The sequence below is a fragment of the Nesoenas mayeri genome (genome assembly GCF_963082525.1).
Source record: "Nesoenas mayeri genome assembly, chromosome: 2".
NCBI classification, from domain to species: domain Eukaryota; kingdom Metazoa; phylum Chordata; class Aves; order Columbiformes; family Columbidae; genus Nesoenas; species Nesoenas mayeri.
Window position 1 is genome coordinate 128,766,197 of NC_137543.1, and position 21,810 is coordinate 128,788,006.

Sequence of the window (21,810 nt, forward strand, 5' to 3'; positions counted from 1 at the left end):
AGGAAAATCCCTGCCATTATAAATACGCATGCCAAGACAAATAATCCCTAGGATCAAGCAACACATGGAGGATTTCTGGGATATCAAGCTGCTTGGGCTAAAACACCATAAGAGTTTGGGTGAAGCGTGTAGGCATGTACAGGTGTGTAAAGAGCAAGAATACTGCAGAGGATCCCCTCCCCAAAGCTGGGGAACACTGTCCTCAGGTATGACATCTTGCTGGCCCTGCATAAAACAGGGTGTTAAATCTTACTTCTTTGACCCCAGATGGTCTCCAGCCCTCACTACTAACTCTAGCAGAAGGTGTCAGTTTGGCCAAATTATAAAACTGATCTTGTTCTAAAGTTTTTCATGTTTATTGCTGCTTCTTTCAAATTCTTAAATGCTTCTCTAAACAAATAATCTTGTTTGTAAAAAAAAAAAAAGCCAGTTCTTGCTAAGTTTTTTTTAAAAATTACATAGCTGGATTGATTTATGTTCCTTATTAGAGCAATAACCCATCTGTTATGGGGTTAAGCCAATTCATAAAAATATAAATCTGGGAGATAAAAGGTCTCGACTCTTCCCCATGGTAAGCATTTATTCATGTTTGAAAGTTCTTGTTTACATTTATGCAGAGATGTTATTTGGTAGCAAAAGACCAGTGTGGAGGACTAAAACTCTTGGTGTTACCATGGCATTGTATGCTTTTCTTGCACAAAGCACTTTTAGACCCATGATGTTCAGTGTCAGCAGAGTTCTTCATGTACACACCTTTTCATTTGCATGTGTCTGTCATCACTGCTGAGTACAATAGTAAAGACACTGTGATTTTTTTTTTTTAAATTGATTATTTAATAATACAAGTACTTCTGTGAGGGTCTGTCTTACAAGACCTGTTTGTGTGCTTATATCCTTCTGACACCACAGTGCCATTTCAAATAAAGATATATTAATGTGTATTACAAGCCTGTGATTGCTTGTATCATTATGAAATAGATGAAAAATTAGTTAACTGCAGTAGTTTTTATCTGAACTGGTCAAAACATCTTCCAATGATTTTTCTAACAATATGTGATTGGAATAACAACTTCACATGTTGTAGAGTTCCATGCTGCAGCTGAGAGGCATGTAAATACAAGCTGCTTATTTGCAAGAAGCTTCCAGATTTGCAATATGATTGCTATGGAAACCACACAATGAAAACCTCATAACCATCTGTGTGGTTTGGTAGATTTTGCTGCATAGCTGAGCTGTTTTTGTTTACTGTTATTAAAGTGTTGAATAGAATATATTAGCTCACAAACTGGGATTATCCAAGGTATAAACTAGTGTTGTTCAATGACAATGTATCAGAGACTAGAAGACAGCAGAATACCAATTAATAATGGCATTACGTTAGAGTCTAATGTAAAAAGATTGTTAAGCAATGTGTTAGTAGAGGAGACTACTAAGTTTATGTGTATTTATCATGGAGATACCACATTCCATTGAAGGAATGCATTGCTCAAACCAAACTCTTATCCATTCTATACTCAAATAGTCTGGTGGTGTTCCCCCCTGCCCCATAAATAAAAGAAACTGGAAGAAAAAAATCAAGGGATTAATGTGAAAAACCTCAGCTACTGTAGAGGTTGTTAACTTTAAATTGTGTGGATGGTAGAATCACCTATGATTGGGTGATGGTTTTTCTGTTTTTTCTTCAGACTGCAAATTAAATAAGTAAATTACTTTCAACATTGTTCATGGGCTAACTGAAAAAACCCTTAACAAATATAATTAGTTTCTTGTTGCATTGTCACCACAAGAATTTTGTAGGTTGTTTGCCATTAGAGTCCCTGAGTAGCAGCAGAGTGTGGAACATAATGTGTAACTCAAGGGTTCATTGGATTTACAGCTCTGGAAGAGTTCACTGGTTTGATTAGTGTTGATTAGTCTCATTTTGACATAGTGAGAGGTGGAGAAGAATATTTTCTTGCTGCAGTGCTAGTGATGGTGTGAAGAAGAGATAACAAAGGAAACATCGTACCAGATTATTGTAAAAGTCTACTTGACTCCTCTTACACAGTATCTGAATAACACAGGAGTTCTACTGTATTTTTTTACATTTTATTTAATTTTATTTTTATTATTTATTTTATTATTTATTTTATTTTTTGTATATTTTATTTTATTTATTTTATTTCATCTTTTGACTCTATTCCATGTTGCAACAGAAACTTTAGTATGTCGCATATGACTATAGCTGTAATTCCTGGGGTAATTGAGGTTGTTGTGTTTAAAGGACATCTCCCACACATTGTTATTGCTTCAGGACATAATACCAGAAAACACTAGTAAGAACCATAAGTTCTTTTTTACCACCCTAAACCATCTGTTGCACTGTGAGCATGATAGCGTTAGCAAGTAGTGTGAACTGTTTGAAACAGATGCATAAAGCACAAGTTTGTGCTGAGGACCTGATGTTTGTGCTGTGCATGTTTCAGAAGAGGTTTCCCATGGAGTCACTTTGGTCCATGGACAGAATGCCTGGTAGCAGTTGGACCATGTTCAATGTGCTTCTGGAGTACCTCTTCCAGTCTAATGGCACCTGAAAGTTTGTCCTCTCTCTGACAACTCTGTAGTTTAAAGCAAAGTGGGATAAGTGGGGATGGTTGGGATCCAAACCAGTATGCTAATATGGACAGCCTTTGTTTGAATTTGGGACTTTTTTAGTATTCAAAGAGCTTTGGTTCAGATATCATCTTCAGATACAGATGTGGTGAACTCTTGTTCCTAGGAAATTCCTTTTTCAGAAAGTGGAATGCATATGTTCTGAATTTCTCCATGCAACCACAATGCAATCTACATGTATTCAACTATAACTTATTAAAAAAAATCCCTTCAAACCTCCTCTGCTGTTTTACTTCAGTTCAAATACCCTCTACTAAAGTCGCTCCTTGGCTTAAGCTGTTCTGATGACCATGGCAGTGACAGAGTTAAAATCCGCAGTACATGCAACACATTCACTGATGTAGGTCCAAACATTCAGTAACATGTAATATCCGCATTTATTTAATCAATGTATAATTGTGTGTTTGATGAAACTGGGTTGTTCTGTGAAAAAGAAGCAATCCTATAAAATGTGACTGATAAGAGGGTAATAGGACCTGTGAGTGGTGTGTTAGGGGTAGGGAAGCCACAGAATGACAGTGCCTCCTAGTGCTCTGGACAGCATGTAGGGATGTATTTTTGCCATTTATGCTCCAGTTGTGAGTGCTTAAAATAAACAAATGAGTGTACTTGGAAATGTGCAGCAAGTGTTATGCCAAGTGGGGGAATACAATTGAATGCAGTAAATAGTTTGGAGTGTTTTGTGTTGCACTGAAGCTTCAGATTTTCCCCATTCTATTGTTGATTTTTTTTGTTGTTGTTGCTGTTGTGTGGTGTTTTTCTTTTTTTTTTCCCTTTGGCTCAAATAATAGTTTATCTTCATCTCAACCAGATTTTTAGCTAGTCAAGAGTCAGGCAGCAAAAATCTCTTGTTAGCTTAGTAGGGCAGAAGTTCAAAGCTCTTTGTAGAGTGAATCTCATGATGTAATTGTAATATTTTTAGGGCTGCGTATATAGGTTAGCAGCAATTATGCATACTCATTTCAACAGGTCTACTCTTGAGCTTTAAACATCTGCTTTAATGTGTGCAGGAACAGTCTTGTGGATAGATTAAATTTTTACAAGGCTAAAAATCCTTTGAACTGTTGATATAAAATTCACTCTTTGTCAAAGTAGATAGGCTATTACATAAAAGTTGCACAATAAGGAACATTTTAAAAGCTGGATTCTGTATCTGCTGGCTGTCATTAACAAAATATCCAAATTAGTTGCTGAAATATGTGCCTTAAAAAGAAGCATAAATATCTGTACAAGATGTGATGAGTAACAAAGCCAAATAGTTTAAATGTATTAGAAGTCCAATTCTTGTTTGCAAAGTGGGTTTATCCAAATACTATTTCCTTATTCAGTACAGGAGCTTTGTCAGTTTTGATATACTCTAAAGGCTAGATAAATCTGTTTCCACTTCCTTATGAACCTAAAAAAGAAGACAGCTACAACCCCACATAGTTTCTTCCCTTTTGTGCCTCATCAGCAGAATTGTTGACTGTGACATGTGAGGAGCAGATCTTATGTCCCTGTCCTGAGTGGAGTGTGGATTTACTGAAGTGAGGGTGTGGGCACGAGAGAGCTCCCTGTCTGTGCCGGATGCAGAGCATGGAGCACATCTTTCAAAATTGCCTCAGGGAATTTCAGAGTTTTCCAAGCCTGCTAGCCAGAAAACACACTTCAGACCTGATGGCTGCCAGGCTTTCTCTTTTCTTGTCTCCTGAACTTGCGCTAAGTTATTTGATACAGTCTGGCTTGCTTAAAACCATGGTCAGGCACAGTAGGCAGGAGCACAGAATGCACGGCATCTGTAGTGGCTGTGTTCCTGCCGTGCAGGTGTCCAATGTTGAAAGTAAGATGTCCTCTGCCTTCTGTGCATACTTAAGAACCTTGGAATTCTTGCACGGGCTGGGGATGCTTTTTCAATCCTCTGTTTCCTTTTTGTTATCCTGGCAAGGAATATACGTAACAGAATAGGATTCTCATTCTAATAGTCTTGGAATGACTGAAAACCAGCAGAACTGCAGCTCTATGTTACGGCATTCAGAGCAGGGTGAAAAGGGAAACAGATGTTCACAATTGAGACTTTTGAAAGAAAGCTCTTGGAGTGTTTGGATGGGTGGGAGAAACCACAGAAATAACAACGTTCCAACTTCTGTACAAATGCAAAATAGTAAACAAGGCTTACGAACTGGAAATGTAAAGTGTGGCTTTGAGACTGGTGTGGGCTGTAACTCCTGTCAGCTGAGGTGTCCCTTCAGAGTTTCATTTGCAGTTATGTGTTTTGCAGAAGAACGTGTTCCTTCGAAGGCTGAAGTGCCCAGAAAACTAAGCCAGGAGAAAGTTACCGCTGTTTCAGGTAATTAAAATCTTTACTCTTTATTTTGTGTATACACTTTCTTTTTACCTTTATTTTCTTGTCTCTTCCCTTTGCTGTTTTAAAATAATGTTTTTATAGCTCTGTAAAGCTGTCTTTTTCACCTGGGTATTTGATGGCAGCAAAACTGTTTAACACCACTTAGGATGCATGGAAACCACTTGAGAAGGATTTATAAAGTAAGCCAATTTATACAAGGTATTCCTTCCTGAATTACTTTGTAATGACTCAATTAGCTTTCATTTCTGCACAAAGGAGATTTAGTTGCATAAATTAGCTTATCATCATTGAGGAAGTGTCACTGCTAAAGGACAGTTTATAGATACAACATGCAGTTGCTGTCAAACCTATAAGAATGTAATATAGACATCTGTGTATACTTTGTGCTTGAGCAGAACAGACTTCTGCCATTCAGAGACTAACAGGGGACAACAAGTTGCCCAAGGGACTGGCAATGTAGACGTCTCTGAAAAGGTCAACTTGACACAGGCTCTGACAATCGACCCAAAGCTCTGTCTTCTTTGATAAAAATCAGATAAACTTAAGACCACTAATTGATCTGCAGCCTGTTTAAATGTTGGCCATGCATATCTTCATTGCATATGATTACCACAGAAAGCAAATGAATTGGGTAAGAAATGCCAGAGTCCAGTGACAGCAGCATAAAAATTGGAAAAGGACACAAATGCCCAGAAAGGCTGCGAAGGATATTCTCTCAGCTTTAGCTTGGCAAACTGCCCTTGTGCTAATTATCTCTGAGACTGGAAAAATAACTGCATATACCATGGAAAGTCACATGGCCAGGCAACTTTTCTTGACAGAAAGGTATTTCCAGTTATGCTTAAAAACAAGATATATATGTGCTTCGAGGGCACAGACCTTTAGATAAACTATTGGTGATTTGACACAGCAAGTAGAGAAGACTTGCTTCTTATCAGACCTTACACCTTTTTGAGATCTGCTGCATTGTAACTGTGACCTGCACTGGCATGCAATCTGGCTCTCCTTCCCCCATCGTACATAATGCACATAATTCTTTCAGGGCTGTCAAGGAAAGGGTGGGCAAGAGGAGTTCCTTTAGGAAGTAGCTTTTCAGTGCTCTTCCTGTTGCAACATGTGGAGAGGAAACAGAGGCCTGATTTCCTGACCCGTACAGGAAAGCAGGAACAGGTTGCTGTGAGGAGGTTTGGGTTGCTTTTCTTGGAAAGGAAACAAGAGCCAAGTCATCAGATGCTGTTAGGATTGTGCTCTGCTAAAAACATGTGTAAGACAACATGACTCATTACAGCCTTAATATTTGGTACTCATTTAGACATTACCGTAATTATGAGAGTGTGTTGTCATAATGGCGTGTAAGGTCAATCCAATTATAAAGTTGCCAACAGCATCATTTTTTCACTAATGTATCTTCTTGAAGTTCTAAATGGTCTTACTTTTAAGAAATCAAAACCTTAGCACCTTTGTTTCTGCAAAGTTTCAGCTGCTATGAGAACAGCCTTAGCAGCATTATTAGTATTTGTGTAATGTCCTTGAAAATACCGTAACAGTTCTCCACAGATACTAGATGCCTTTCAAGCAATAATTTTCAGATCTGATCTTACTTAGTTAACTATATAACACTGGATTTTTTTTTTTTTACTTGTAGGGCTGAGTAGACTTGAGTATTTCTGGTAGGCATCTCATCTTAAATATTTAACCTGGTTCAAGAATATCTCATTATTTTTCCACGGAAACAGTGCACACATTCTTCAATTTATTGCCTAGCTTTACTAAACCTGAATTTCACAGAAAATATTCTGCAAGTTGTTTGTGAGTTCAGCCTGATAAGTGCAAAAAACCTTTTACTCCTACTCTTTTCTTGCCCCAACTTCTCTACTTCAAATAATGTGCAGACTCGTGTTCTTTTTATTCCTTCAGTCTTGATGCTGACTGTTGCTGGTGGATAGCTTTACATTAATAGCTAGTGACCTAATTATTTAAAAATACCAAAGCATTGAAGAGTTTCAGTTATGTAATATGGCTTACTGGGTCTTTTTTGCTACCGCCATCAACCTGTTATCATTTCCAGAATGACTGTTTCAGTAAGAGTCATGTTCTGTGCTCTCTTAGTGTAAATACTTTGATTTTAGAGTAACTGAAGAACAATAGGAGACGGAAAGTGAGAAAGATTACAGTGAACAGATTGGGGTAGATTAGAGGTTGAGTCCAAATAAATACAGTTATTTTGCCCTTATTTCATAATTTTTCTGGTATGTGGGGAAAAAGAGCAAGTAAGTAAGTAACAAGCATTCTTTAGAGTTCAGGACATATCAGAACAAAGAAATAACTGTGTTCTTTAACAGGGTACATCTCATGTGAGTATTGAGAGTATCACTTGTACAGTAGCGTTAATTTTGCACTTCACCTGTCTCTCCATCTTTAAGCCTTCAGTATGGTAAATATTGAGCACATGATCACCAAAAGGGGATAAAGTAATTTTCCAGAAGTTCACCTCTTTCAAATATTGTTAAGTAGCCCAGAGTAGTAATCTTCAAGTCTGATGCTATAAACTTTTCAAAAATCTGATCAAGAGTCAAGGAATATGAATCAGAATGACAAGCTGTTTAAAATACTGGGTTGTGGACCACAGTGCTCCACCAGTAATGCTTGAGCAGATAACACAGCTACTAGTTCTATGTCACTACTGTAGCAGGGTTTGCTAACTTAGATGCTATCAGTTTTAAAATGGAAGATCAGTGGAAATCAGGCAGAGTCACATATTATTTTAATGTTTTAAGTAGTGCATTTCCATACTTGGGCTGTAATTACTGGTTTTGTTTTGGTCATTTTAGTTTTCTGCCAGGTTTGTGTTCAGAAATGGCAGGTACCAGAACTGGTACAAAGGAGGGGGCAGGAATGGAACAGCCTATAGTTAGGTTGGCTTAGCCTGCAATTGGACAGCACACTTAAATTCCTTTGAAATTGGTACTCTTAATCTGTTTTTCTGGATTTTTTTTTTTTTTTAATTAAGGTTGTTAGTATATTCTTAGAATTTCTACCCCCCTCCCCCCTTGAGTAGTCCATGGGCATTCTTAAATTTTAAACAGTGTGTGCTTGAGTGATACGCTTGTCAGATTTTTTTTTACCTGTCAGATTCTAGTAGTGCATTTCCATACTTGGGCTGTAATTACTGGTTTTGTTTTGGTCATTTTAGTTTTCTCTCAGGTTTGTGCTCAGAAATGGCAAGTGCCAGAACTGGTACAAGGGAGGGGGCAGGAATGGAACAATTTTTACCTGTCAGATTTTTGACCTCTCAGATTTTTTCACCTTTCTTCAAGCATATATTGTAAGGTGCCAGTATTTTTCAGTGAAATAAGCACTCTGAGCCTACCATCAGGAAAGCTGGCAGCTGTTGCTCTTTCATCTGTCAAATAAACTCTGAAGCATTTTCTTCAGTATACTGTACAAAAAATATCTGTTGTTCCTATTACTGTTACTGGAAAAACAGAGATGGCAGAAGAAAACCATGAAGAATTATTTGTGGAAGAATTTTGGAAATTGTTGGATAGTTGTTCATCCAGATAGCTGTCCTGGAAGGAAAGAAGTATGTCCTGGAGAAACAACCTGTCCAAAATCCTGCTCAGCCATTTCTTGTGATTGGTAATATTAAAAGCAGTGGATAGGTAAAACCAAAATGCTTCTACCCTCTACTACACACTTCAGTTTTTTTCAATCATGTCTTATTCATATTTGTGGCTTGACCATGTCTTCAAATTGTGACAGACTTTAGTTTAGCAATTATCATAATATTTTTAAGTCATAAGACATTTCACAGTGTATAAGAATAGACTGTAATTGTGGCAGAGTAACATCAGCATATCGATACCTTTTGAATTTGAACTGTAATGGGCACATAAATCCTTGATGCTAAATCCACCAACTGTTCTCAGATACTACACAGTAGTATCAGAAGCTCCACGTAATTTCATTTCCATATAAGTACCAAAGTCCTTTACTTGGGTCTCCTGGTTTTGTTTTATGCAGTTCTTTGGAGGCAATCAAATGAAATTTGACAGCATCTTCTCTAACTGAAAAAGAGGCTGTGTTTTACAAAGGTTTTTGCAGTTTTTTTTTTGTTCTACCTCTGTGTTTGTGAAGCACTATGAATCATTTTGCCCTTTAGATGTATAGATTCTGAAGTTAAATAGACAATTGGCTTTTTTGCGTGTGTTGTTGCACTTACAGAATTTGGAGAAACTTGTCCTGGTGGCTATGGGAGGGGATTTCAAATTTAAAATTAACACTGCATAATTGTTCACAAACTTACACTGACACTTTCTCTCCTTATCTTTCATTTCTATGCTCCTGGTATAGCAGTATATGGTCTTCTGAGAAATGTGGCTTTCTGATTTGAACAACTCTACCTTATGCTGAATTAACGCGTGAGGGCACAGAGCCATGGTTGGTCTTTGGGCAACATCTTCACTGCAGGAATAAGCTTATTTTAAAATGCATCTTTTTGAGTGTTGCTACGTTATTAGTTGAGTGGCTTTCGCAATTTAAAGCTTAATTAAATGCTCATGATGAACATCTAGGGACAGATTGTGTCTTGCCTGCTGCGGGATCTCTTCTGTTGCTGATGTTCCCCATGTAACTCCCATTAGTGTTAACAGGAGTTACTTCAGACACATAAAGGTAAGAACAGACCTCAAAGCAATAAAGGTCAACGTGAAAAGTCATGATGCATTTCAGTGCAGTTCTGAAGAAGTAAAAGTCCTGATTTGTATTTAAAACCAAATTGGTAAGACAACTGCTGAAAGGTTTGGTAGGTGGGATATACAGAAATAGCTCTCAGGGGTTTTTTCACGTGGACTTACAGTATCTTTTACAAGATAGAGCCTGGGAACTGTGATCACTGCCGTATCAAAAGACTGAGGAGAGATTCTTAATATTTATCACAAATTAATTTGCCACTAACCAGTGTTACTATTTGTAATTATCTAATGCTAAATTGGTGAATAATGAGCCTGACAAATGGGAAGAGCCAAAATTTGGAGGTGCAACATTTCTAACTGATTCCACCTTCCTCTTGAAATTATTCTGTCTATGCATTTTACAATAACCACATCTCTTATTTCTGTATGGTCATGAGTTTGTATAATATATATGTATATATTGCTGCTTTTGGTGTGGTGACAGGATTTGTGCACTGGTAGTCAGAACGCCCTCTAGTGCTATATAGCAAGTGGTAGCTACTAATCACCAGTTTATGGAAAATTAAACGGTGGTTAATGTGCCTAACAGCTTTAAATTCAAGGTTGTGAATATTTTACCTTATGACAGTATTGCCATCAAAACAAGATAGCACAGAACACAAATGGAAATGGATAAATAGAAAATATTTATTCTCTTGCTCATACAGAGTATAATAAAATTAAAATCTAAGTATTTGTCAAAATAGGGAAAAATACAAGTTGAATACTGCTATATTTATTTATAGCATAACACTTTCTATTGCTTGATACTTGATATTTTAGCAGGATTTTTTCAGTAATAAAGTGAACCAATCATGATTAAATTGTAAACTATAAATAATGGTGTAGAGTGCTAACGACATGCAAATGTAACTGGTATATGTTGGAATAACCAGCAAGCCTGCTGTTCAAGGATCATATAACAAAACTAAGATGACAGCCTTGATCCAGCCAGTTCAGTGATATTTATGTTGTCAGAATTAGAAGATAGCTTTCCAGTGATGTAAATTATTAGTACATATACATTCTGTCTGGTTAGTGTATACATAATGTAACTGGTCATCTGAGTGGTATTGCTTACATTCTTTTTGCATTAACTCATCGCACTCCATTCTCCTGGAATTAAAAACAGGAAATAGTTTGCAGTGTAACAGAAGCACCCAGTGTATTTAACCGCTGTGTTTCAATAGATGTACTCTGTATTGTAAGTATATGACAAAGCATTTATTACTGTGTTATTGCCGTATTACAGAGCAAAGAGTGCTAAATAATCAATCAGTTAATGGTCTGTATGGCAGCTTGAACACAGCACATCCATTGTGCTTATGCTGTTAGAAGGATGAGTTTATGGCTGTAGTGTAGTTGCATGTTTAGCCAGAGCTTAACGTCCTAAACTGAAGCTGACACCAATATTTTTAAAATGCAGCTTCAGCAACAGTTTCCAAGTTCTCCAATATTTCAGAAGGAACAATCAAGGATTATCTCAAAGGTTCTCAGAGAAGTTACTTAGTTTTGTTGGAACAGGAGAGGGAGGGAGGGGAGCATAACACAAAATACTTACTTTGGCTTCCTTTCACAGACTATTATTAATTCTATCCTAGCAATTTTATCTGTTCCAAGTTGAGATACAAATATGGCTTGCTGGAAATATCTTAGTAGAGGAAAACTAGCTGCTTTAAGTTGCAGCTGAAAAATGCTTTGAAAACCTGTAGCTACATGTCTTGAAGTGATATGACTTGCCAGTGAAGGGCTTGCACATTAAACTTGTTTTCCACTTGCTTTTGTGGTGTGAAGGAGCTGTTTCTAAAAACAGGAGTAAGAAGTGTGTGCTAATAAATTGCTTTGTACTATCTGGAGATTTGAAGAATAGCTGTAGTCCCTCAGTCTTTATCCTTTTGTGATTAGATGCTGTTTTCTTCACAGATAGCAAAAACACCGATTATGCGAATTTCTATCAAGGTTTGTGGGACTGCACAGGAGATGTACCTGATGAGCTGACGTTTAAACGTGGTGACGTTATCTACATTCTCAGCAAGGTATGGGATGCTAGTGGGGCTATGTAGCTGTAAGGAGAGAGGTGGCAGAAGGGCACATTCCCACAGTTCTATGGGGTGAAACCGACACTCCCTTTCAGATCCTTTGTTTGCAATCAGATATTCACTGCAATTAATTATTTTGTCAAATGAACTATAATCACATTTAAAACATAGTCGTGTAACAGGAATTAACTTAAAAGCATGTTTATTTACTTGTTAAATCCTGACTATCGTTTGTTAACTGATTTAACGGGATACAATGTGCTTTCTGCTGGCAAAAGTTAACCTTGTAGAATTTTAAATTATCTTGTATGTTATGTTTTTAGTTTCCTGTTTCATATTCCTGATGGCTGATTCTGACTTTTGGGCCATCTTGCTACAGAAGATGGTTTGGGTTTTTGAATGATGCTTTCATCTTTGTATGTGTATTGTAATTGTTCTGACAGTTCAGATTCCAAATTTGTTTGCTCTGACAGAACTGGACGATTTTTAATTTACTACTTTGCTGTTTGCAAAGCAAATGAGAAATATAATTACTCTCATCTAAGGTGATGATAGACAGCATAAGCAGGAAATTTTATTCTACTTTAATTTTGTTTAATTTTCCTGTTTTTCTTTAACCCTCTCAACAAAACCAAAACCTCTCCTGAAACATATAGCTCATGATCCATTGAAGTCCACTTCTGAATAATTCATCAAAGGAAATTTCTTTTTTCCCCACATATTAGAAAAAAAGCTGAGCTTTTCAACTTCTCATTTCAAAAAACACACCACCTTTTAAAATATATGTGTAATATATATCTCAGACGTAATTGCATTCAATATAATTAATGCCAAAGTTATTGTAGGTTGTTGAAATACACAAGTAGGTGCGGGAAAGCTTAAAGGCATCTGTTTGTCTTAGTTTCAAACTCTTCAGTTTTGTCACAATTGCTTTAAATCTTCCGTGATACCTTTAACTGCAATGTTTCTGGATAATAAATGTAAGAGCTTCTGTTTAAATAAATTTAAGATTTATGGATAGAAAGATAGTCCTATATAAAAATATAGAAGACATATTACTAACGGTAATGTGACCATGTAGGTCTTTTGAGGTATTTCATTGTCACTTAAACTAATAACTGAATTGCATTACTAAAGGCCAGATAACACACTTGGATTGGGCAGACTTTAAGCAGTTACACAGCACTGTATAAAATACATTTTATACACTGTAAAAAATTTTAAATAACCACCTGTTCCCCCTTCCCCTCCCCCAAAAAAGCCCATGAACAAACGGACACTACTGTACAGGTTTGGCCTCTTTGTGGGTTGTGCCCTTCTGCTATGGTGTGGGGACTAATAAAATCTTAGTCTTCAGCTTGTAGGTGAAAAAAAATCGTTTGCTACTCCTTCCACAAAAGAGTGAGGAATTTAAATTAAAAAATTGAGCAGAATAGAAAAACAGTAGTTTAAGCTGTCCTCTGCATATCAACTATCTTCTAGTCATGCTGTGATTAATCTATAATCAGTCCTTGAAACTAGCTTGTTGCTGCTTCAGATATATAGAGCCTTCCTCTTTGGGAATGATTTCTACTCCAAAATACAATCCAGAAAATTCAGCCCTGTTTCACTTAGAGGTTGTTACAGCTTTTTCAGAAAAATGAGTGTTGGCCACTACTGTCAGCTCTGAATTTGGAGTCCTTGGAGGGGAAACTGCCAGAGAATTATCTGTCTTAACCCTCCCCTTGATTCAGTTTCAAGGTCCGATCATTTATGAACTCTTTGTCTGGTAAGTGGAAAATATAACTGAAGGAAAAGTGAACCTAACTGTCCAGAAGTGGGTCAAGACTTTTCTTCAAAAAATATTTCCTAATCCACTACACTAACACTTGGATTTTGTGGCAGTGGGCAGGAATCCTCAGCAATTTTTTAATTTTTTCACACCATCTAGTGGTTGAAGATGAGAGATGCAGTTACTGACAGGACGTGATGTGTGTGGATCCAAAATGGTGTCATAAATTCAGCTTCAGCTTGAACCTAGCTATGGCTTTATTGCCTTTCTATCATATGTCAGCCAGGTGTGAACATTACTCTCGAAAATCACATTTTACTGATGAGGAAGTAAGTACAGGTATAGTGGTATTATGGTAGGAAGGGTGAAGCGTTAACAAAATACCAAGCATATCTGTGGAACATGTAATAGTGCTTTGTTTTACAATGAAATATAAATGGTATAGCCTCCTCTGATGAACGTGATAAGGTAGATATTTGTCTCTCCCAGCAATAGTCATGCCAAAGCAATATATTTTTACCTGCTTTTCACATACCTTTATAGACATTAGGGGAAAAGTGACTATTTTGTTTCCAAGAAATGAGATCATTAGTACAACAGAAGTGGTTATGAACCAGGTTAGCGAATCTGAGCATTGGTGTAATTGAAATTAGGCAAAAAGGAGCAATGTGTTACATGTAAGTTTCGAGGTGAATGCCTTTTAGGAGAATGAACAAGGTTTCAGTTTGGCAACTTTTACTACCTAAAATAGCTAAGTGTTATGCAAAGACAAATCCCCCATAATTTGCTTTAAACTGAGCATCAAAATTCAGTGTTAGTGTAATGAGCATGATTTGCATCCCTGTACTCTGAGAACACAAATACCTATGTCCAGCTAGTGTAATTACTGTGGAAAATAATGTTTTCCCTGTCTTAAAGGTGCATTCAAAAAATCTTTTAGCTATTACCTAAATTATTTATGTACGTTGTAGCTTTTGTGTGGCACCAGTCCTATCGGCTCTTACCAAAAAAACCTCAAAGCCTTTTTCTAGGTTTTTCTACCTTTGAGAGTTTCCTTCAGAAGTTGAGTTCTTAATCTGAGCAGCATTAACAGGAACTGTTGAAATAGTACTTGTTAACTTTTCTTTAAAAAAATAGTAAACTTTTCAGTGTAATTGGTCAGTGTATCTATACAGATAAACTCATACTATTATAATTTTAATTTATAATATTTCTGATATTCAAGTGGCTTTTGTAACTTACGCTATGAATCATGTAAACTTTCAGAAAACTAATATACCCCTCTCCTGCTATGCAGCAGAAAACATTTTATAGCTCTACTCATAGAGGGACTCATTAATAACATTTCTTGGTTAATATTGACTATTAGAAATGCAATATTTTGATGTCCTATTTTCTAAAAGGATGATTGCTCTTAACTCCTGCTTATTTATGGGCTTGCCTTTGCTTTCAAGACCATATGATAAATGAGGAAACAAACCATGACATAACAAACCTTTTTATAAATCTTCCATAGCTCTTATTCAAGAAATAAATTTCCAGAATCAAAGACAACTGTGAATGGAGGTAGTGATATATATATATATTTTTTTTTTTTTTTTTTGTTAAGTTGGGTGTGCACAATTTATGCAAGTGCAGCTCTTGCAGTATTTGTTTGTTTGCTTTGGGTGCATGTTTTGTGTTGGGAAACTCTACAGTTTCATCAGCCAAATGCAAGTAGTAATGGAAATTTACTTAGATTTTAGCAGGCACCTGCTTACTAGAGTTAGTGATGCTTCTTAACTTATACACTAATGCAATCCTCATCTCATTTATACTTATATTTGCATTAAAACAACAAATAATAGTTGAAAATCAGAAGTTATATCTCAAACTGGAGTTATCCTTCCCTGTTATTATTTCAACACGTGCCAATGCAATATAATGCTGTTCACTCTGGTATTTATGATTTGTGGAAATCTCATCTATCACTTAAACCTTTGCTCTAGGATTTTCCATGAAGGTAGTGTTAAGTTGGTATCTAGATCACCATTTATTCATTTTGTTCTTTCAATACAAGAAATGTCTGTTAAAATGCTCACATCTCAACCTGTATTTTTTGCTTGGTGAAAAGACAAAGAAATCTCCCTTGCTCAGATTACTGATTACGAAATAAAGTACAACTTAACAGTACAGCTGTTTCATAATAATTGTGAGCATTTTCAACATTATCTGTATAATCTTCATAAAATGCATTTATTCAGTATTTTTCAAAAATATGTGAAAGGCATACTGAAATCCCGAGTGTGATTTTGTCAGTTTATTTTCTGACAGGTCATACTGAGATTTGTATTTGACCGTCATTTCTCTTTCCATGCCTGCACTGCCTGTGTCTACCTTACAAACAGGGAGTACCAACAGGAGATTTGCAGAGTAAAACACTTAGTGCTGAGGCCCCGGTGTCCACACTGTGGGTTTTCAAAGCGGCTTGGTGTCTGAAAAGGTCTAGCCTGGTTTTGTGAAGGTGAGAACTCATTAGTGGTTGGAAGACGTTCAAGTTTCATTCTTCCATTTCAGTTTCATGTGATAGAAATCTCGCGCGTGTGCGCTCTGAGACGGACGGCTCTGCAAAGTGAGCCAAGGTGGGGAAAGTGGGAGCACTGGAAGATTCACTTCAGTGGGATGATTCTGATCAAAACTAAAATGCAATACTAAGTTATAAATTTCTTTCTTCTGGCTTGTTTAGGTATATTTCTTAGGAAAAAAAAGTAGATATGTGGCTAAACATAAGAGCAAAGGCCTTTAAATGGAAAGTTGGTTAAAATAAACTAATGCAAAGTGACTCCAGTTCTCTCAGTTTACTCACCTACCTGATTAGAAAAGAATTTGGCATTGTGTCATCTAATGGAAAATAGAATGAAGCTTCTGTCATTGCCGGGTGTTTTCAGGGGCCAGTTGTTTTGGTTCAGAATTCAGTCTGCTTACCCTGGTTTATATTGGAACTCTTTAATTGGTGTCTATTTTGTTTCATGTCAGTGTAGGAAGTAAAACCTAATAGCGCAAACATACGGTAAATCTGAGGCTTATGTTTTTAAAGATGACCATTTTATTGCTGTCTTAAAACAACTCTGTTACCTGTGAAGAAGTCTCATTCAGTTATCTAAAACATTTGTCATTTTCTGCTTTTTAGAGAAAATGCTCTTTTGTGCCACAAATGTTCCCTGGTTGATAGTGTATCATTCAGCAATTACACCAAAGGAAGTTCTAAAATTTTTTAGCTAGTCTGAATCTCCTGGATGAATTAGAGGTGTTTTAAAATATTATCTTGCCCAAATTGCCTCCCAGGATATTCTTAGAAAAAAATTTCTCCCAGCTTCCTGCAGAGCTTTAACTTTCTACAAGAGGCTACTTATCTTTACCCTGAACAAGGCTACAGATACATTTTGCTTTTCACGTTTAAGGTTTGCAGTTCTTCAGCCTGTAAGATAATATTACTTATAGTGCCCCTGGAAGAGGGCTGAAGAAAAATCTTGAATTCACACACTTCGGTTATGTTTTTTTAAAATACAACTCCATTGTTTTCTTCAAGGCATTGAAACACAATGATTTTCAGCAACTCTTTTTAAAAAACCAAACAAATAAAATATACACCCCACAAACACAAAAACCATACCATATGTATTAAACAATAGGGACTAATTGTACCAGGACCAGATGTTCTCAACTTTTGCCGAAGTCAGTAGAAGTTAATATGGTGCAAAGCATCTGGAGATCCTCATTTACACAGTGGATCTGTTCTGAAGGTAGAGACTATTTTGGAAATCCTATAGTATATACATATTTTCTCCTTCTCCATATCAAAATTCTCTTCTACATAGTATAAAAATCTTGGACTTAAAACATATCTGTAAAAAATGGGTAGTGTATTTCTACCTACTGTGTTTTCTTCAGGTGCAAAAACCTTTATGAACAGTGTCTCATGGAGTCATAGGTATGTACACATCAGTGCAGGGAGCCTTGGTGAGATGGGGACAAGGAGAAGCATCTGCTCACAGTGTGTGCAGCTGAGAGTATATAAGGAGCCTATAAACCCTGATGGGATTTTTTTCCCCTGCTACCACAGCATGCTGTACAGAGAGTGTTCTGCCAGCATGTTACATGTTAAGTCATAACCAGTTCTTTGCTGCCCTGGGAAGTTGCTTCGCTTTGGTTGATAAATTTCTGCTGGGGAGGAAAAAATACCCAGTCTTCCAGACAGTGAGAACACAGAAGTAGCTTAGAAAGTATTTGGTTGTTTATAAGGGTGGTTGTTTTATATTATTTGCCATAATATATTCCACTGCCCTCGTGCTTGTCTTCCAGGGGTTGTGGTGGCCCCTTCTGCCCCCTGTCCTTGCTCAGCATTGCCCATCATGTGGAGCATTGCCCGATGTGGCAACTGTGCTCCCAGTCCCACGGCAGAGCTGTGGCCACACACTTGCGCATTCTCCTCATTGCAGGGCAGCTGGATCTGGCCCTGCCCCCCTCTCCTATCCCTCTCTTTGCCTTGGAGCAATTCATTTTGCAGTTATTGAATTTCTTTGGAGAGTTATTTTCATACAGCGAGCATCACAGCACCTCTGGATCTTGATAGCATTTCTACATAAGGAGAAAGCAGCTTTGTGTTAGTAATTACCTAACATTGTCAGGAGCTGACTGCAGGCCTCTTTCTAGTGATAACAGAATAACCACATAATGTAGCTTTATAGCACATGATTAATAGAAAATAATTACACATCCTACAAAGGGATGCAATATTTCTTATAAATTGACTACAATGGTTTCCTGTAGATTAAAGGACTCTTCATTATTTTATCAGTCCTTCTGTAGTTGCTTGCCTATGTTAGCAGTGATGTTAAGAGCTGCATGCAGTGAGGGATACCAGATGCTAAACCCAGTGGTACCTGAGATCTAAAGCCCATGCTTGCAAAAGCAGAGGGCTTCCCAACTCTTAAGAATTCCTATAAAACTTCTAATTGTATTCATATCCTTCTGCATATTAATAATTATTTCCCACAAATGTCAGCTTCAGACTTTTATTCTACAAATCTTAAGCAGCCATTATAGACATACGGACCTCACAACAGCAGTGTATTAATTAAATTATGTTGCTGTGAAGGAGTTTAAAATTGGTAATATTGATAGAAACAATACATAAATTTGGATTTTATACGTGACTTCAAGAAAGGACTGGGAGGGGACAAGGGAGGGTGCTGCTTATCTGGCTGACTAGTAAGCACTGTTGTGGTCCTGAGGACAGAAAGGAGTGGTTAGGAGTTTAAAGAGAGATGTCTGTACTTTAATCAGTTTAAAATGGAGTGCTATATAATTATTCTAAAACCTGAGATTAAAGTTTTATATTCTGGGTAGCCAGGTATCTGCATTATGTTTTTGTTCAGACTTTTATAGACTGCAGATAGTTTAATTGGGATTCATGTTGCTCTTGAGACCCATGCAAAGAATAGTAATGTAAAGTAAAAGCTTCTGTGTTGCAATATTGTCTGTATGGTATAATGGTTGCAGTGAATCCTAAAATTAGTTTACTGGTCTGTTACATCAACATCCATTTCATCTTTTCACTTAGTTTCATGCCAGAGCAGTAAGTGGTATATTACTAAGTAGTAAAAACCAGAAAGTTTTCAAAACAGCAACATGCTTTTAATTTTAATTTGAGGTATCTGAATTGTTTCTTTAAAACCATTTATTTCTAAGTTCCTGTAGTGTTGCTATGTGGAACGTTTTCAATGGACAATGTAGTCCACAGGCTTTTTCTGTGCCATTTGTCATATGCAATTTAATGCCACTTCCCTCATTTCATGTATTGTTTGTTTTTTTGGCTGATGTCTAGCAAAACTTGCTTAATCACTCTTGTCAGTGACTTCATGAGTTCCATGTAACGGCTTAAAAACTTTTGTTGCTTTCTCTTGGAGAGATTTATTGCTGAGATTCCAGTAGTATACGTGAGTACTGCTCCTTTCAGCAATTTCCCACTTCAGTTTAGATATCCAGTTTGTATATTTAACCAGTGTATTGTGAGATAAAACATAGATTTTTAAACAGACTGATCTGGAACATTATAAACCTCAGCGTCAGGGTATTATTTAGCCCTTAAGGATTTAGCGTGTAATGTGCACGCTCAGGGAAAAGGTTATGAGCAGTTCTTAACTTCTGTGGAGAGCACAGTGCACTGAAGATCAGCTTCAGATACCTCAAGACTTCCAGACCAGACTCATCCCCAGCAGCCTGTTCTGCAGGGAAACATGGAAGAAGGTGGAATTATTTTTGCAGCTTTCTGCTTTGTGTGTTCACATCATAAACGAAGGTATTCCTGCTGCTTTTTATGTGGATTTTCTTTAAAACACACTTACTGCAGCGTTTTATGGCTGGTAGGATTGAATCTTTTAAATTACCAGTTCACTGTGAATAGAAGGAAGAAAATGCTTAATTTAAGACTAGTGTTCAGCCTTCCGCAATAAGAAAATGAAAAAGTGTGTCTGTGCTTGCATGCAAGTGTGTTTAAAAAAAAGGAAAAAAAAAAATTAAAAAAAGAAAAAAAAAGAAAAAAGAAAAAAGCCTGGGCCCACATGGATGTGGGGCATCAACAGGGCTTCATCGCAGTTAAGCACCGGGAGAGCTCAGTACACTAAGCACCTCATAGGGCCCTGGAGAACTCTCGACCAGGCCAAATATGCCAGCAGCAAATCATTATAGCTTGGGCTCTAATGAAACTGCATTAACCCTTAAGCTCCACTTGACTATTTATAACCGAAAAACTTTGTCTGCAGTCAAAAGAATAGCTTATAGTGTCATCTCAGTAGGACCATTAATTCAAAATCCTACAGCCTTTTGCTTTCCTCATCAGAAGAGCTGTGTAGCAGGAAGCAGATGTTGCTTATCAGAGATATCTGTGTATTTTGTGTTTTCTGTGTTTGTTCCAAAGTAATTTCTATTTTACTAATCATTCAATTTTGAATGGGGTCTCTGTTTTAATAATGCTTCATTTGTTACTCAATATATGTGTGTGCAATTTCAGCTGTTACAATTTATTGAACTGCTGTTGGGATTGATCTTAAAATATTTACCTCATAGGAAAAAAATTAAATTTGGATCCCACAATACTCTTACTTGGTATTGCTTTTGGAAGATATTATTTCTTTAAACTATTATAGTTCATTTTGTTTCATATTTATCTCACTAAGCCTAAACAAATTTCAAACAAAAGTACATTAGTCATCTGTCAGACATATGAGATCTGCCATAGAATTTTCTGCAAGCCTAAAGCAATAGTAGACTTTGTCCGTAGAAAGAGATTATGCATTAGAAATGTAGTGTTCCCTTCACATCTGAGTTTAGTAGTATTTAAAATAAGTTGATCGTAAGTTTCTTAGAGTTTAGCCTTGTGATACTGAAAGAATCTCAGTTGATTCTTATATGTCAATGTTGTGCTATTAGATTTATGTTACGAAGATAAGGTTTTTATATTTGTGATAAATAGAGGATGGAGAGGTCAGCTATTTTAGTAGGTGTTAGAGAAGCATGGCCATAATTAAGAAATTTTCCTGAGTATGCCTGGCCTTTTAAAAATGTAACTTCTGTCTTTGCCTCTTTGCCTAACTCCGCATGCGAATGCCTCTAACAAAAAGATATAATGTTTTAATTTTCAGTTGAAATTATTATAACTGTATATAAGAGAAAGCATCCATAAGGAGTTGCATACAAAACTCTATTGCATTTATATCAGACTAAAGGTTAATATTGCATATTGTTTTCAATTAGGAGTACAATAGATTTGGCTGGTGGGTAGGAGAAATGAAGGGAACCATTGGCTTGGTGCCTAAAGCCTACATAATGGAGATGTATGATATTTGAGAGGCCTGGGTAAGTACATTTTAATCCAATCTTCTGTAATGGCTTATATGTTCCCTTGTTCTCTGCTTCATAAGTGCTTCTTTCCTGGAACCTTCGTAGAAGTCCTGTTAACATAAAGATTATGGCAAAATATATCGAAGGTTCAGTTAAAGCACTTTTTCTGGGATTCTATATGCAATATTAAACCACAGTGTACAAAAAAAATTATATATTTTGTAACTGTTAATTTTCCTTTTTTTCTTTTTTTTTTTAATAAACTTGTTTTGCTTTCTAGTTAGTTGTGTTATGTATGTATCCATGCAGAAAACTGCAGAAGGGGATATAAATTTTGACTGTGTTTGATATGCATGTTTGAGGTTTTTTGGTTAGTGATAAACTTTCAAC

At 36.6% G+C, this 21,810-nt stretch overlaps 1 protein-coding gene across 4 annotated transcripts in view; it reads left to right on the forward strand.

Annotated features, from left to right (window-relative positions):
• Window positions 1-21,810, forward strand: part of SKAP2 (src kinase associated phosphoprotein 2) — a 117,763-nt gene that overhangs the window by 93,534 nt on the left and 2,419 nt on the right. For 2 of the 4 annotated variants that reach the window (XM_080338870.1, XM_080338873.1), the window contains 3 exons: window positions 4,910-4,978; window positions 11,653-11,765; window positions 21,334-21,676. In XM_080338870.1, the coding sequence (XP_080194996.1) occupies window positions 4,910-4,978; window positions 11,653-11,765; window positions 21,334-21,426 (275 nt within the window). In that variant the 3' untranslated portion in view covers window positions 21,427-21,676. Of the gene's footprint in view, window positions 1-4,909; window positions 4,979-11,652; window positions 11,766-21,333; window positions 21,677-21,810 lie in introns of those variants that run through there. The other 2 variants (XM_080338871.1, XM_080338872.1) reach the window with 2 other exon arrangements.